The 17797-nt window shown below is 45.5% G+C and overlaps 2 protein-coding genes and 1 pseudogene across 14 annotated transcripts in view; 1 reads left to right on the top strand and 2 right to left on the bottom strand.

The window, feature by feature from the left end:
* The window catches only part of RFFL (ring finger and FYVE like domain containing E3 ubiquitin protein ligase), an 82076-nt gene extending 68863 nt beyond the window's left edge, over window positions 1-13213 (top strand). For 2 of the 6 annotated variants that reach the window (XM_023192866.1, XM_023192867.1), the window contains exons 3-7: window positions 138-551; window positions 4295-4378; window positions 5314-5524; window positions 7114-7137; window positions 10001-13213. In XM_023192866.1, the coding sequence (XP_023048634.1) occupies window positions 138-551; window positions 4295-4378; window positions 5314-5524; window positions 7114-7137; window positions 10001-10182 (915 nt within the window). In that variant the 3' untranslated portion in view covers window positions 10183-13213. The remainder of the gene's footprint in view (window positions 1-137; window positions 552-4294; window positions 4379-5313; window positions 5525-7113; window positions 7138-10000) is intronic. The other 4 variants (XM_023192870.2, XM_023192869.2, XM_023192872.1 and 1 more) reach the window with 4 other exon arrangements.
* On the bottom strand, window positions 12543-16564 carry LOC111526871 (annotated as a pseudogene). The gene has a single exon (XR_002726513.1). The product of XR_002726513.1 is annotated as an oligosaccharyltransferase complex subunit OSTC pseudogene (transcript).
* The window catches only part of LIG3 (DNA ligase 3), a 27595-nt gene continuing 22340 nt past the window's right edge, over window positions 12543-17797 (bottom strand). For 6 of the 7 annotated variants that reach the window (XR_002726512.2, XM_023192859.3, XM_023192862.2 and 3 more), the window contains one exon: window positions 12543-17561. Coding sequence is in view for 5 of the 7 variants with exons in the window: in XM_023192859.3 (XP_023048627.1) it covers window positions 17328-17561 (234 nt within the window). In the remaining 2 variants the exon portion in view is untranslated. The remainder of the gene's footprint in view (window positions 17562-17797) is intronic. The other variant, XR_004228544.1, reaches the window with a different exon arrangement.

Raw genomic sequence — 17797 nt, 5'->3', positions numbered from 1 at the left:
ATGTGAGAGAGCTTAGTAAAAGTAAGGGTGATCCTGCTGAAGGAGATCCTGCTGGGCTTGGCAGCTCTGAAGCTCCCATCTCATTCTCTGTCTTGTTCTCTCAATCTGACATGGTTTCCTGTGTCTTTTCCTCTAAGCAGCAGACCTGCTTGGACTGTAAGAAAAATTTCTGCATGACCTGTTCGAGCCAAGTGGGGAATGGGCCCCGTCTTTGCCTTCTCTGCCAACGGTTTCGAGCTACAGCCTTTCAGCGAGAGGAGCTCATGAAGATGAAGGTGAAGGACTTGAGGGACTATCTCAGTCTCCATGACATCTCTACCGAAATGTGCCGGGAGAAAGAAGAGCTGGTGCTCTTGGTCCTTGGCCAGCAGCCTATAATCTCCCAGGAGGGCAGGACTCGTCCCTCCACCTTGTCCCCAGACTTTCCTGAGCAGCAGGCCTTCCTGACCCAGCCTCACTCCAGCATGGTTCCACCTACCTCACCCAACCTCCCCTCTTCATCTGCACAAGCCACCTCTGTTCCCCCAGCCCAGGTTCAGGAGAGTCAGCAGGTAAGGGCCCATTTGTAGTCTTTGCCAGTCTGTGCCAGTTTGAGGGCTCATTTTTATTTTCCTCTCCTGCCTGTGTTGTGAGAATGGGGTATAAGGCTAAGTGTCTTGATTATGTGAAGCCTTTCTGACTACTGGTGCACCAAGTGTTTTCTGGGTATCAGACTCATGTTTTGGCTTTCTTCAGAGATGATACGCACAGTACCAAATTTTTTTGTTTGCTTTTTGTTTTTAATACACACATATCCTAGTTAGACATTTTTTTAAAGTTCATCATTCCAGAAATATTTTGAAAAAAGTAACCATTAAGCCATCAGATTTAGTTCTGGTCCAATTTGTCTTCCAACTTAACTCCTTTGTTGCGGTCTTCATTGGCTGGATTGGGAACTTAGTTCCTTAGTAACCATCACATGGAATATAGGAAAGCAAAGGGCTATATGGAGGCAAGGAAGGGTGGGGAAACAGACAAAGACACTGCTTCTCTTACCAGTCACTGACTGGAAGCAGGAGTAGTTGGCATGCTGTACTTGTATGCTGCTTCTTCATTATCCTGGGGGGTTTGGAAGCTAAGAGCAGCACATCAACTGAATCATGACCCAGACCTGGGGAGTACAGAAATGAGTAATATACTCTCTCAAAAAGCCCCCAGAAGAGGGAAGGTGGACACGTAGACCAGCTAACTCCTGGATTAGAGTGAGGCCAGTGGACATAACTGTTGTATAAGAAGTGGTGATGTTGCAGAAGTGCCTTAGTGACTCTGTTATTTATAGCAGCAGTCCCTAACCTTTTTAGCACCAAGGACCGGTTTTGTGGAAGACCATTTTTCCACAGACTGGGGTGCGTTGGTTTCAAGATGAAACGGTTCCACCCAGATCATCAGGCATTAGTTAGATTTTCATAAGGAGCATGTATCCTAGATCCCTCGCATGCACAGTTCACAACAGGGTTCACACTCCTAGGAGAATCTAATGCCACCACTGATGTGACAGGAGGCGAAGCTCAAGCAGTAATGCTCGCTTGCCAGCCACTCACCTCCTGCTGTGCATCTGGGTTCCTAACAAGCCATGGACCAGTACCAGTCTGTGGCCCAGGGATTGGGGACCCTTGATATAGGGCTTGGGCAATATGGGGGAATTAGGAACTACAAGATCCAATTTCCACATCCCCTTTTGTCACTGACTTCTTGGTCCCCTTGGGCAAACGTTGAGCCTACAACAATGAAATGGGGTTAGTAATCACAGATCACTTTTGATCTTGCCAGGATCTTGAGAGACCTGAATGTGTGATACCATGTCTAAAAGAGCTCTGAGCTACTTAGAGCTGGTATAGTGCTAGTACTGTTAGTTCCTACACATTATGTGGATGGCTGCTACTGCTTGTTTATGATCACCTCCTTTGCCAGGACTGGGCCCCCTGATTCAGCTCTGGACAAGCACTGAGGCATAAAGGCCAATGTAATAGCATAATTTAACTGCAGTAAAATCATTTAACTCCCTTTTTGGCCTGAGCATGTTTTTCCACACAGCTGGACTTTAACTCTTTCCTAAGCTCTGACTCTTGGTCTGCTAGACAGATTTTAACTCCTGCTATACATTCTTCCCTTTGCTTGTGTGTGTGTGTGTGTGTGTGTGTGTGTGTGTTTTGTGAGCACTCTGTATATAAGGAGCTAGGAAAAGAACTTGAGGAATTCTTTTTCTGTAAAGAACCTTGGCTGGGCATGGTGGTTCATGCCTGTAATCCCAGCACTTTGGGAGGCTGAGGCAGGCGGATCGTTTGAGCCTAGGAATTTGAGACTAGCCTGGCAACATGGGAAAACCCTGTCTCTACAAAAAATACAAAAATTAGCTGGGCGTGGTGGTGGGCACCTGTAGCTACTCAAGAGGCTGAGGTGGGAGGATCATTTAAGCCTGGGAGGTTGAGGCTGCAGTGAGTCATGATCATGCCACCACACTCCAGCTTGGGCAACAGAGTGAGATCCTGTCTCAGAAAACAAAAACAAAAAACCAACCAAACCTTCAAGTAGATTTTTCAGTGAAAGATTATAAGCTTCCTGTCATTAACCAGAAATTTCCAGATTGCACCTAAAGGTGACCCTACATACAAGATCTAAGTGGGTACTTTTCCTCTGAGATTTTCAGGAGACCTTAATGTCTGCTTACATCCCCTGTTCTGGTGAGAGCTGCACTTTGCAAGCAGGAGAAACAGGCATGGAAGAATTAAGTAACTCACGCAGTGCTGTCTGACAAGTTCACAAGTGAGCTGCACCTAGAATGTAAATTTCCTTATAATACTTGCTCAACCAGAGTTCGTTCTTCTACCTTTAGTGCCCTAGCAATCAATAGTTGCTAGGCAAGGAAGGTATACAATAAGCACAACTGTGGACAGATACTAGTTTTGGATTTTTATTTAACCAGTGGGCAAACTGGAAAGACGAGCATGCTTTGCAGCATGAGGTCGTTTCTCTTTCTAGGAAACAGGACATCTGAAAGATATCTACTTAGGAACAGGTTAGGCTCTGAAGGGTAATTCCAAGGTGACACTACCTGAGACACCAGTGAGGATCTAGAGTAAGCTAAGAGAAAACGTTGTTGATGAAGACATTAATTTGGATCCATCCCCATACATGTGTACTATGCATTTGATCTTGCCTTCACTTGGCGTTTTGTTATTTCTACTTTTCATTTCCATTGCAGCTGGTTACCTCCTCTTGATTAGATCCATATTATGCATCCTAATGTGGGATGAGTGGCTGGGGTCAGTGGGTGACTTTGGTTTCCCAGATTGTCCCTTCACTGGCATCCCCAGAATCTGGTGGAAAAGGCCTGTGAGCTCAGACACCTCTTTGCTCTGAGCTCACAGCAGGCCCTTTGCATGCAGGGAGTAGTGGGTGACGAGGATCTACTTCAGGGGTTTGTAGTTTAAATGGTGAAGGAGTTAGGAGGCTCACAGTTCTGCCTACTCTTTGGCCAAACCTCCTAAAGGAGTACTCAGGAGGAACCTTTTGAGAAGTGAAAATTCTAAGCATAATGAAATTTCATAAGCATAGGCAGTGTTTTATAGTATTAGGCTAATAGATTCTTAGATACATTAAAATATTCTTTGACTAGGTTTGGATATAGCACTTAATAATAGTGTGCTCAACATGGGAACACATTTCCAGAATGTGAGAGTAGTTACTAGGCAGAAAAGAGACTAGGGTGGTGATGGTCTGGAAACTTTGTCCCATCACTGTCAGGTAAGGAAACCAGGGAGATTTAGTGTGAAGGAGGGGAAAACATGGTATAAACAGTTTGGGGAAAAAACAAAACAAAACCCAGTAGACTATGGTCTGAGGAGCAGAACCAGGGATAGGGATAGCAATTTTGGATCAGTGTCAAGAAAAACCTTGATGTCAGATAGAGAGCAGTCCAGCAGCGGAGTGGACACAGTGACCTTCCCTTCACCTGTGTTGCTCAAGCTGAGATTAAACTGATGGTGAGTGGTGGCTACTGCCATCCTGGTGTGTGCAGAATTAATGCAATTTTGTTCTAGAGGGCAGCTTTGTCTATTGAAATGTATTTGTGGTGTTTCTCTGCTTGACAAAGTTGGTATGAGAGAGCAGGCTTTTGTAATGGTGCTCTAAGAGGCTCCGGATTTCTGGGCGTGCTGGGAATACATTGTGGACATTGTGTGAGTTGAAAAGAGGCCCATGCTATGCACATCTCTGGGGCATCTGTAGATGTGATGTTACTTTTCTCTTCCCACAGGCCAATGGCCATGTGTCTCAGGATCAAGAGGAACCCATCTACCTGGAGAGCGTGGCCAGAGCACCTGCTGAGGATGAGACCCAGGTGGGGCCTCTGCTCGGGTCTGTCTTCACCTTTGCTCTTTCACTGGTGTTCTTAGGAACCTCTTCGGGTGGAGAGAGAATAAATGTGTGATGATAGTGCTTCCGAAATTATAGTTTTGGGATAGGGTTTAGTGTTAGTGTTCCAGGTTAACTTGTGAAGCTGTCAGTGTGTTTATAAGGAGTTGTGAAGTCATAGTGGAGACTGAGAAGCCTCATGGCCCATTATATTTCCAGTCTCTTGACTTTCCAAGAGCTGCCAGAGGGCAGGCTTTTGCTGCTGCTGTGAAAATCTTGTTCTTTTCTCCTGCTTCTAGCACACTGTAGCCATTGTCAAGGGAAGGAGGTCAGACAATTAACCAGGCAGGGCCAGTCTAGAGCACAGACCAGGGAGCTGTGGCCAAGATTGTGTACAGAGGAGTACTTGCCAGGGAAATGTGCCTCTTGTGGGCAAGTAGAAGTCTCCAGGGGAGAAGGGCCAGCACCATGCTGGGTTTCATGTGCAGCCATATTTAACCTCTGCAGGACCCCTGTGGGGTATGACTGCTCTCTCCCCTTTATGGAGGGGCAAACAGGCTCAGAGTGGTAAGCAACTTGCTGGATATTATTTAGCATTAACCAGCAGAGCAGTCAAGATTCAAAATTAGGGTCATATGACTCAAACCAGTGCTCCTTCTACCATACTTCTATCTAGTACTGTGTCACACTGATTGGTTGGTCTGTGTGTGTTTGCTCCTGAGCACAGAATCATGGGTCAGGAAGAGATTCTAGTAAATTTTGCAACGCAGAGCCCCATGCCAGGTACTCATCCTGTCTCTGTTCCTACCCTTCATGAGATCAGTCACCAAAATTATGATGTGGTGAGTGCTTTGGGGTCCTTGGAGAAACAGCTTGGGGAGGTAAGAGCTGAGCACACTGATCTCTTCTTTGCCATTGCAGTCTATTGACTCAGAGGACAGCTTCGTCCCAGGCCGAAGGGCCTCTCTGTCTGACCTGACCGACCTGGAGGACATTGAAGGCCTGACAGTGCGGCAGCTGAAAGAGATCTTGGCTCGCAACTTTGTCAACTACAAGGGCTGCTGTGAGAAGTGGGAGCTGATGGAGAGAGTGACTCGGCTATACAAGGATCAGAAAGGACTCCAGCACCTGGGTGAGGGGCTATCTGCATGGTAGCTATGAGAGCTCAGAAGTGTTTGCTGTCACTCCAAAGCATGATGGCACTGACCTGACTCAATTTCCACACTTTTAGCCACGGAAGGAGACACCTTACATATCTGCACCATCTAATAATAGTTGTCATTTGTGGTTGAGTGTCAAAACTAGATTAGGCATTGCATATATTTATTCCTTAGAGCAACCTATGAAATAGACATTATTAGCATCACCCTTTTATCATAGAGCCCAGTTTTAACTGAGAATTTTCTGGTCTAAGTCCATAGCCTTTCTCACCATATGCTGTCCCCTCCCTACTCACCACCACCTTGTAAGTTTTCTTACCTTAGCATAAGAATGCTTGTTCTGAAGATTTGGGAGGTAGAAAATGAATCTACATACATAGTAGGAGAAGGTATATGTTCTGTCCACACTTGGGCTTTTCCTTTTGTTCATTTCCCAGGGCATTTTACACTGTATCATTCAGCACATGCCCAGGAAAATATCTGGGTCTGTGGTTAAATAAGTTTAGGGAAAAATACCTCATACTGTATCTTCATTACTGATTTATGGTAGATTTTTATATTAAAGGCAGAGAAGTCCTGCAGAAGAGAAATGTGTTTTGGCTGTTTTGAACTTAGCATTTTCTGAAATTATTTCACCACAGAATCTTCTCCTTTCCTCCCATCCCCAATTGATTCAGTTCCTACAGAGCAACATGCTGATTCCTTGCTTGGTAAGAGTGGTTGAAGTCAGATTTCAGGCTCTTTTCTACCAGTAGCTCAAATTCATCAGTGTTAGGGGACATCTGACTGAGTCTTCACCTGATTACAGACTGAGGACTACTGTCTGTTTTCCCTTTGGGATTGTTTCAAGAGTCTTCTCTTGAGTTATCAGGACCTGGGGAACAGAACAGATGACTCCACGTGGGAATTTTATCCAGATTCCCTGACTGACTGAAACAGCTAGCTAGATCATTCTTTCTTGACTTTATTGCTGGCTTCAAAATAGAAAAGCATGTTGCACATATACACTATCCTTCTACTTGGCAGTTTGTGCAAACTGGTGGAATACATTTTTCTAAGAGTAGACCAGGGTGCAATGGCTCATGCCTATAATCCCAGCACTCTGGGAAGCTGAGGCAGGTGGATCACTTGAGATCAGGAGTTTAAGACCAGCCTAGGTAACATGGTGAAATCCTGTCTCCACCAAAAACAAAAAATTAGCCGGGAGTGGTGGCATGTGCCTGTAGTCCCCAGGTACTTGGGAGGCCGAGGCAGGAGAATCGCTTGAACCCAGGAGAAAGAGGTTGCAGTGAGCCAAGATCATGCCACTGCACTCCAGCCTGGGCAACAGAGTGAGGCTCCATCTCAAAAAAAAAAAAAGATCAGATGCACGAGTAGGAGCTTTGTGTGAGTTCTGAGCATGTATAGTGAGTAAAGAGGGCAGATGTCCATCTAGGCTCTTGGCAAGCCTCGTTCCCAGCAGGGAGTGGTAAGAGTTCAGAAATGATGTCAGGGCAGTAAGAGACTTTGTTTGTACCATGATGCCATCACCTATTCAGACATCCTTCTCTTTCCTTTTCAGTCAGTGGTGCCGAAGACCAAAATGGTATGTAGTTGTTTCTGTTTGGGAATGGGTTTAGGCTCTTTTGTCCTCTTCAACCCCAATCCCTTTAGTAGTCTAAGAATTCTGAGCATTTGAGCCTCCAGAGAGAGAGGGTGTGTGGGAAACTCACAGAGACCCAGGGGGCCTCTCACCATCTTTAGAAATTCTGAGGCCGGCCGCAGTGGCTCATGCCTGTAATCTCAGCACTTTGGGAGGCTGAGGTGGGTGGATCACAAGGTCAGGAGATTGAGACCATCCTGGCTAACACAGTGAAACCCTGTCTCTACTGAAAATACAAAAAAATTAGCCAGGTGTGGTGGTGGGCACCTGTAGTCCCAGCTACTCTGGAGGCTGAGACAGGAGAACGGCGTGAACCCAGGAGGCAGAGCTTGCGGTGAGCCGAGATCGCGCCACTGCACTCCAGCCTGGGAGACAGAGTGAGATTCCGTCTCAAAAAAAAAAAAGAAAAGAAAAGAAATTCTCTCTGCTCCCTATGCAGGAAGCAGCGTGGAGCATATCAGGGGTAGCCTGACTGATGTGTATGCCCCTGGGCTGCCTGAGCTCAGAAGCCAACATTTGTAAAACACTAAAACAGAGAAGGGGTGGCATGTATCACACTCAGCTCATTTTTTAAAAATCCTAGTGTGTTCAGTTCTGGTCTGGGTAGGGAGGGTCTCTGTGTGCACCTTCTGGGGAATCAGGGTGTTTAGCAGCTTCTGGTACTAACCAAAAAGAAAGGGTGGTGACCTAAGACAGCCCTGTTTGTACAGGGCTGGTAATGGTTAGAGCTACTCTGGAGCTAACACATGTGCTACTCTCTGGGCATAAGCTGTATCTCAGCTCAGCTGCCATTCACTTAAAGACCACGCTTGGCCCTCAGGTACTCCCAGAACACACTGCAGAACTCCTGACCATCTGCGGGAACATTCTATGTGTTTTCAAAAAGCCTCAAGGGTATGTGGTTGTGAACTCCCTCCCCAGAGAGAACGTTCTTAAGAGTAGTGTTGGACTAGCCTGCAAGCATTTTAAAACTATTTCAGAAGACTTCCCAAACTTATTTAGTAAAATGGCCTTTTGCTCAGAATGGGCATCAAACATAAAAAACAGTTGAGCTTTTCTCAATTCCCCAAAACCATTTGGAGTTCTAGACCTACCCCTACCCCCGCGCCCACCTGCATCACCTGGTACCAAGATCAGGCTGATCTACTTGGTGCTTCCTTTCTTTGTCTGATTCCCTGGGAGAATGCTGACAGCTGAGTTAATGCGTTTGTTGTTACTCCTCAGAGAATGAGTAATTGAAAATTATAAATTATTCCCACTCATCTTAGGTATTTGTAGTCTCCAAACTTCTGTTAGGGCCAACAGCACCTCAAAAGAGGCAAATAGGTTTCACTCCCTTTCACATCCAGCCTACCTGCTAAGGGGAAGTATTTCTTAACTTTAGAATAGTCCAGAAAAGAGAAAGTATAGATGCAATAAGGGAGAATTCCTCTATGGGGTGGCCAGCCCCCAGATGGTAGAGGTGACATGTGTGAGATCAGTGCCTTTTTGTGGGTACCTACTTCAGGCTACAATTTAAGACATGTTGGAGATGGCTGGGCTTTTGAACATGACTTTTTCTGTTTGGGTCAGCTCTACTAGGATACTAGTCATGCCTGCTATATTCTGCTAGTGACACAAGCCAGTTAGCATTTATTGAGAACTCTGTGCACTTGGCAGTTGATCACTGTGGATAGTTTCTACTCTTAGGGCAGTTAGGCAGAAGGCCATTCTAGAGCAGGAGCTGTGGGGCCAGCCTGCCTGGGTTTGCATCCTGGCTCCTCAACTTAGCAGCTGTGTGCCCTTGGGTAAGCCACTTATTCTTTTGCCCCAGTTGGCCTCATCTCTAAAATGAAAATAACAAGAGGTCCTACTTCATAGTTTTTGTGAGGTTTCACTGAGTTAATACATGCAAAGCTTTCAGGACCCTGCCTAGCACACGGTAAGCATTCAGTAAATGTGGGATGTTGTCATTCCCTTGGGAAGATGTTCATTCATCAGACATTTAGAGTACCTACCATGTGACTGGCACTGGGGGCTTCAAAGATGAACATCTAACCTTGGAGCATGGAATAAATGCTAAGCATATAATTGTAAAAATTGATTGAATATGTTGAATTAAAGAGCTCACAGTCTACTGGGGGAGTAAGTAGGTAAACTCAAAATTTTAATCCAATGTGATCAGCAGTCATGGGGGTATAAAAAAGTTTTGTGGGGGTAGAAAGAGGGAGCAATAATCTCTGCCAGGCTTCTCCACCAGGAAGTTTCCTTAGGAAGCCTGGGAGTAGTTCGTGAGATAGCAGAGGGGTCCCCCATGAACCTTGACTTTATTACATGGAGGATATGTTTATAGATAAGCCATGTGATCCTTAATGAACCATTCACCACAGTTCCATTTCTATCTAAACTTTTCTGAACCAGTTTTATCTTTTTAGCCTGTTCTGCCTCAGGGGATAATGAGTCCCTAAGTGCCACTCACACACTCACTGTATTATAGCCTTAGCTGTCTGAAAATTATTTCTTTTAAGCTTTGAGAACTTTGTCTTAGTTCTCATGTTCTGGGATATATCTGATCCACAAGTACTGTACTTTTCAAATCTATACCTGTTGGAGGGGAGGAAGTGTGGATTAAACAAGTAACCCGAGTTGGTTACTGAGGAAATGTTTCCTTGGAGGAGCTGTATTTGAGGGAAGCCTGTGCATTGGGAGTTTGTTCATAGTGTACCTGTTATCTCCCACCTCCCTCCCCCAGTTACCCCTATACACTTAGGACAGTCTCCTCACTTACTCCTCTGCCCCTTTTTTTCTGCCCTGTGTGTTTGTACAGGGGGAGCAGTACCATCAGGCTTGGAGGAGAACCTGTGTAAGATCTGCATGGACTCACCCATTGACTGTGTTCTGCTGGAGTGTGGCCACATGGTAACCTGTACCAAGTGTGGCAAGCGCATGAATGAATGTCCCATCTGCCGGCAGTATGTAATCCGAGCTGTGCATGTCTTCCGGTCCTGAGAGCTTGCATCGGTTTCTTCAGTGCCTTACAGGGAAATAGCCTGGAGTGTCTGGGCTCAGGGTTGGCCAGCTTGCAGAAGAGCAAGCTAGTAGAAATACTGCAGTGTTCCCAAGACCAGGGCAAGCAAGATGCATGTCACCCCTGAGCATGCCTGTCTTGCCACAGGGGTGTACCTCTTGGCTGGCAAAGCCCAAGGCCAGTGGGAACTTGTGTAAATCACATGGGTATGTTCTTGGTTCAGTGATCTTGGAGTGATGATGGTAACTGATGAACAGAGAACTTTCCAGAACTTGGGTCCTGTCTTTCTCCCTGAACCTAGACACAATTTCACCCCCTCTCCTGTACCCAGCCCATCCCCTCCCCACATGGGAGATGCTTGCCCATGTGTTTCATCAATCAGAAGTCCTCCTGCCCAGCACATTTGGATTTAAATTTGTGGTTTCTCCGGCTTTCTGCGCTTTAACTCTTCGCTAAAGTCTCTTGCTACACTGCCTAAATCCATTTATTTCTTTGGATGAAAAATGTTAGTTTACCAGACCGATAGTGGTCCTTAGGACAGATTTTAGACCAGTAAACTTATCTTTTGTGAGAAATGAAACACAAATGCTATAGAAAAATTTCAAAGTTGTTAAAGAGTTGCTTCCTTAAATGCTGGGATTGGAAGCTGTTGGTCTCCTGACCCGACTCTGGGAGCCAACAAAACATCAGGCTCCCAAACTGCTGGGAAATTTGTTTCTGTCTGCAAGGGAGAGTGCGTGCATAATCCCTGCTGCTGCTTCTCTTGGGACCTGATTTGCACCATCCTTAGTTTATGTGGAAAGGGGACGCAATGGGTGGAGGCAGTGGCCTTCTGCTTAATATTGACTTGGCTTCTGATCCTTTTCCCAACTCGAAGGAGTCTTAGGCCACTTTCCCCTGAGAATGAAATCCCTCCCTAATCCATGGTAGTTTAAAATTTGGTCTCATTGAAGAAATAGATTTAGGCAAAGAGCCTGTGCTCTTCTCTGGCCAGACTTCTCTTGAAGTTCCTGGAGAGCAAACGTTAAGACAGAGCACGTAAGAGCTTTTAGGAGGTACTGAATGAGACTGGATTCTGTTGTGAGCCGACAGTTCAAGTCTTTATTTCCCAGGTTGGTGGGGAGTAAGGAGACCCTAGTTTCATTTTCTTTCCTAGCCTACTGATTTTTGGGGGCAGGTCAGGGAGAAAGCATTTTCTTTTCTTTTTTTTTTTGAGAGTCTCACTCTGTTGCCCAGGCTGGAGTGCAGTGGTGCAGTCTTGGCTTACTGCAACCTCCACCTCCCAGGTTCAAGCAATTCTCCTGCCTTAGCCTCCAGAGTAGCTGGAATTATAAGCACCCACCACCACGCCCGGCTAATTTTTGAATTTTTAGTAGAGATGGGGTTTCACCATGTTGACCAGGCTGATCTCCAACTCCTGACCTTGTGATCTGCCCACCTTGGCTTCCCAAAGTGCTGGGATTACAGGCGTGAGCCACCGCACCCAGGAGGAGAAAGCATTTTCTAGGCTCTTTAGGAAGGACCATACAATGAGTAAGTGATTTTTTTGAGCCCTCACAGTCTTTACACCCCTAGAGGAGCTGGAGGGCTTAAGAGTTTGCGGGAGAAGCGTGGCCAAGCACAAAACATTATCAGGAGAGCAGTGTTTTCCCATTGCCAATGGATAAACTATGCAAACCCTAAATGCCTTGGCAGTCAACTCCCACCCCTTATCCCTCCCATGCAGCTGAAAACTGTGAGACTAGAGCCAATCATGACACTGGATGGCAGAGGGAAACCTCTAAAGGGACTTATTACATTGGTACAGACATATTTATGCTTTCCTTCCATCACCAACCACTAAACCCCTTTGGAAGAATGAAATAACTGCATAAAGTAGTTGTCAGCTGAACACTGGGCCACTTATCTCAACATTATACAAAGTCCTGGATGATTTGATTCTGAACCACAGCCTTTGCAGGAGTTGGGGGAATCAGATTTGCTCATGAAGACATCCCTTTCCGCTTTTCTCATGGGCAGTAAATACGTTTACAATGCCTACCAATTTAGCAAAGGATCATTCATTCAGCTGCTCAGTTCCTCTGTAAAACAGATCTATGTATGTGCAATTCAGTTAAGATCTAGCAGTAACTTAAGGTCAGAAGCTGGCCCTCTACTTACAACCTGCTTTCTCTGCTGAAGCCTTACCTCCTCTTCCAGCCTGAAAATAATATACTGATAGCTGGTTAGTAACCTCAGTAAGAATTAAAACTGAGGTCGTTTACTCATTTTGCCTTTTAAGTCTTTTGTCCCCTTTTGGTGAAGGTTTCCCTTTAGGATAAAAGGTGTCAAACAACCCTGATTTTTTTTTTTTTTTTTTTTTTTGCATCATTTTTATTACACCAAATAAAAGTTGGGAGTTCCAGGATCCCATTCCAGTTCATATTTAACCAAGATCTAAAATTTATTTTTTTTAAATCTTTGAATCTTCCCTCCTGCCCCTCATGGATCCTTGGTTTTAATGATCATGGAAACATCTAATTCTTACAGTTATTCCGTAGCTTTTGCTGATTGCTCTGAAATTTCAGTTAAGACTTGTTTCAAAAGACAGATAGCTGACTGATTCATAATACATTGGAATAGTTGGATCCAAACTAATAAGAATAAGCTGTACAGGAACTAGTGCTCAATATACATTGTATAAATTTGTGGAAATTTCTTGGATGTGAATTGTTACTTCAAGTGGCTTATATTAAGATTTTCTCAGACTTACTTGGAGGTTAAAGCAAACCCAAATGTGTATTATTTTGTTACAGAGCTCTGCTTTATAATTTTGTAATAAAGTTTTAATACAGACACCTGTCTTGTCTGGTGTGAGGATGTTAGAGGTTGATAGCACTGACAAAAGAGCCTGACAGTGGTTCACGCTATAATTTCAACACTTGAGGAAGCGAAGGTGGGAAGACTGCTTGAGCTCAGGAGTTTGAGACCAATCTGGGCAATGGAGTCAGACCTCGTCTCTACTTAAAAAAACAAAAAACCCAAAAAACAAAAAAATTAGCCATGCATGGGGGTGCATGTGGGTAGTCCCAACTACTTGGAAGGCTGAGGTGGGAGGATCACTTGAGCCAGGAGATTGAAGCTGCAGTGAGCTCTGATCGCCACCACACTCTAGCCAGGGCAACAGAGTGAGACCCTGTATTAAACAAACAAACAAACAAAAACTGACAAAATAACTGATAAACCACAGGCTAATCCTGGGATGTGCACATGGCCTGGGATTAGCCTGTGGTTGGGTGAAGTGACTTTGGTCAAGATGCTCAGTGTTGTTGTAACTTGCCCAGGACCACAAATGTAATATGTGGAAGAGGCCATGGAATAGCCTACAGGAGAATGAGAGCTGGATAGGAAAAGGATGAATCCCAGGACCAATTGGGTTGAAGCACCAAGTTCAGATATTTACACTGATCTAGAAGAGATGGGCCTTAAAGATCTGAAACGGAAAGGAATCTGAGGACAGCTAGTGTGCCCAGTTAGGTCTTCAGGTTACCCTGGGAGATACATGGTACCTTTTGGATACAGCTGTAGTACAGTTGGACTATGGCTCAGAAAAGGTTGGCTCAGGCTGGGCGCCATGGCTCATGTCTGTAATCCCAACACTTTGAGTGGCTGGGGTGGGTGGATGACTTGAGGCCAGGAGTTTGAGACCAGTCTGGATAACATGGCAAAACGTGGTCTCGACTAAAAATACAAAAACTTAGCTGGGAGTGATGGTGTGTGCCTGTTAAGTCTCAGCCACTCGGGAGGCTGAGGCATGAGAATTGCTTGTGAACCCGGGAAACAGAGGTTGCAGTGAGCTGAGATTGCACCACTGCACTCCAGCCTGAATGACAGAGCAAGAGCAAGAGTCTGTTAAAAAAAAAAAAAAAAAGGTTGGCCCAGCCTTGTGACAGACTGCTGTGTGTGCACAGGCTTGTACAAACCTCCCTGACCAGGCGCCCAAGGTGCAGGGAAAAGACTCCCGAGAATGCAGCCCCTGGGAGAACAAGATTATGTGTCCATCTGCTCTGTGACTGAGAAAGGAATCTTGCCAAAAGGGCATAAAGGATCAAGGATGAGCCCCAACACTTTGCTCACATTGCCCTAGGGAGCTGACCTGTTCAGCGCCCAGTGATGACCTCTGCTTGATGCCAGCCAGCAGCATGTAAAGGTTCAGAAGGGGGAGGCCTCCAGCATTTTGCTGGAGAGACTTATGATGAGGATGTTGAGGGCTGCATTGAAATACATGAAAGGATACAAAATAGTATATACAGTCAGATCTCAGCAGCAAAGACTGGAAGAAAATACATTAAAAAACCACTGACATTGAAATAGCAATAACACACACTAAGGCAAAGAAGGGACAAGATGATCACCTGCAGCCAGCAGAGCCCCTTTCCTGTGAGTGTGCACTCTGGGTGTAAGCAACCAGTAAGGGCAAGTGGGGCTGGGTCCAGGTTGGAGAGGACAGTGCCTTTGGCAGGATCCTGAGGAGACAGCCTTGTTCTGCTGCCCTGTCCAGTTGTTTGGCCTGAGGCTGAAGAAAGAAATGGAAATCTATGTAGGTCAGTACTCAAAGGAGGAGCAGCTTTTTGTCTCCATAGAGGATGGAATAAAAAGAGTACCTTATTCCTAATACTGAAGCCAGGCTGAACGGTGCCTATTCAAAAACACCAAATGTCCTGGGCTAGAGTCAGGAAAGTAACCCCCTCCCCTGTGCTGTCCCTACTCCAACATACACATTTTAAACAGTAGGTGGAAGCCAAAGTCAATCAGATCAAATCTGGGCCGGGCGGGGGCGGCAGTGCAGTACTCCTTATCTTACAAGCCCAGAGCCTGCTAATTTGTTCGTAAGGAGAGAACTGACCCTCAAAAGCCAGAAGGACTGGGACATGGAAGCCAACTTACAACCGTATGTATGATGTCCTGATGAGCCTGCACTCAGAGTGGAGTGTTAGCTGAAACATGCAAACCTGCAACTGAGGGTTCTAAAATCATAGGCTAGACCCTTCTCCCGGGTAGGGTCTGGACATGCAAACCAGCGGTGACGTTCCCAACTCTAGATAACTATGTGGTAGGCTGTGGGCTAAGTGCTTTACATAATGTTGCTCAGGACAATAGGACAACCTTATGATTTAGGTGCAATGACTATCCCCATTCTACTTGGAGGGACTGAGGCTTAGATGTTATGTAACTTGCCTAAGGTTAGAGCCATTAAGTTTCAAGACTCTGATGTGAGCTCCATCTGTACCTGCCCTGTCCAGTGTGGTAGTCACTAGTGACATGTGACCATTTGAAGTTGAATTAAAATAAGAACTTCAGTTCCTTAGTTGTGCCAGCTTCATTTCAATTGCTCAGCAGCTATCTGTGGCTAGTTTGGTTGGACAGTGCAGATTTATGGATATTGCCACTGCTGCAAAAAGTTCCATTGAACAGCACTTGTTTACACTAAATTGTCTTCCTTTTGTTCTTCGAATAAATCAGCCTCAGGTAGCACAGGAGCTGTTCTTTGTAAGCAGGTTGTATGGATCTGTTCTCAGGTGTGGATTTTTATTCTTTTTTTTTTTCTTGAAGATATGGAGTATATTTTCTTTAAGAAATTAAAAACTAAGAAAAAAAATGCCACTCAACATTGTTGGTATTATCAATAGGTCAGCAGGGAAAAAAAAAAATACTGTGATAAACTTGTCTCTCTGATACCAAGAAGAAATTCTAGTCCAAGCTTCAATATGCTTCCTGTGTTTTTCGCTAGGTATTTCTTTTACTGCAGCTCTTCATTCTTTCCCACATTTCATACTGGAGGATTGGTACAGCCTGTAAAACTTCATTGACAGGAACAAATCCAGTATCCACTGATGTCTTCTCAAAGGCACTCTAACCCAGCAGATAGCCCGGCAGTTTCATTCATATGAATACTCCAGCCATGAAAAAACTCAGTAGGACACAGACGAATCCAATGAATAGAAGAAAAAAATCGATTGAGTTTTGGCATATTTGGTGCATTCGATTGGTCCAGGATTATGAAACCTAAACCTCCCATTGTAAACAGGAAGCTGTATGCAAGTCCTTCCATAATATACCGTCCATTTACTCTGCAGGCCAAGAAAGCTACTGGTCTTTGATGCCCATGTTCATCAGCCAATACTTGGGGGGTCAACAATATCATATAATGATTCCTCCAGTCATGAGGAAGACACCACCACCACAGCAGACACAGTCATGGCTGCTGGCATGTGCAGCCAGGGGGGCTTAGTCAGCTTAAGGTTGGGACACTCAAGCACTAAGAACGGGACACGGTACAAAGTCTCCATGTTCGTGGCAACAAGGGCTGTTCTTGGCCTCAAGCCCCACGTAGATTTTTATTCTTAAAGAACAGTCTTGTTTCCAGGTTTTGGGGAGGCAGATCTTCCTGGAGCCCTCTATCCCTCCAGAGGAGTGACCCAAATAACTTCCCCTTTCTTCATAAAGGCCCCATTGTCCTACCTGACCCTAGTCCCCTCCCTTCAAACTGGGAATCCTCACCTTGTAATAGGAGAACACAGAGAAGAAAGTCAAAAAAATTCATTTTGTTTTCTTTCACATGAGGCTTTGTTCCTGGCAAAGGGTGTCAGGCCGAACACATGTTCTGCTAAATGGAAGCATTTCTGAGGGCAGTCCTTTAAATATGACTTTAAAATGAGCCTGGAAGTACAAAGGAACAGGCAAGGACGGGAGAGAAGGCTTTGCGGACAGAGCTGCCATAACCCAGCCTTTACTCCTTAATCTCTAGGGAAATTATTAGGGGTGTAGGTGGGGAAAGGACAAAGACAACTGCAAGATATTTTATTTATAAAAAAGGTAACTAAGCTGCTTTTCAAAGAAAACAAAAAGATGGCAAACCCAGCACCCAGATCTGAAAGATCTATTCAAAACCCAGCAAGAGAAACTGATTTCAGTTGTGGCACCCACAGCAACTAATTCCTGGTCCAGAAGAGACCGTGGAGAACTGGTGGGTGTGAGAGAAGCAAGCCCATTCCCCCTATACTGTGTCTACCTGCCTCCAGCCTGAGTCCAGTCCAGTAGTATGGTAAAGGAGAGTGTGGCCTGAGGGAGAGGGAAGACAGCAAACCTAGCAGGGAGCTACCAGTCTCCGTTTCCGGATACATGCCCAAATCCACTCTGGGGAGACCTGCTGGGCCGCAGGGTTCTTGTCCCTGCTACCCAGCACATGCGTGGCTGAGGTCATATCAAATTCCTGTACCAGGTCCCCGTCGAATGCCACAAAGTAGCGTCTGAGACGGCTGAAGTCTGGTGTGGAGGGTGGCAAGTAAAGCCGCACTCCAGTGAAGATGTCCAGCAGAACCTGCAAATGCAGAGAGGTCACGGTGGGGTCAGACCTACATTGGGTACAGATGGGTCTTCACCCAGATAAGCCCAGGACAAGAATGAGGGAGCCTAGAGTTAGGACACAAGCAGAGGAGTTTACTGGAATACTATGCATCAATAACCCCACCCCTCCAGTCACTCCAAATTATACAAGACTGACATGCCCCTCCGTCCCTGCCTAGGGGAAAAGGAGAGGGCATGGGCCTTGACACC

This window comes from Piliocolobus tephrosceles, chromosome 16, assembly GCF_002776525.5.
Source record: "Piliocolobus tephrosceles isolate RC106 chromosome 16, ASM277652v3, whole genome shotgun sequence".
Taxonomy (NCBI): Eukaryota; Metazoa; Chordata; class Mammalia; order Primates; family Cercopithecidae; genus Piliocolobus; species Piliocolobus tephrosceles.
This window is presented reverse-complemented; position numbering and strand designations above follow the sequence as displayed.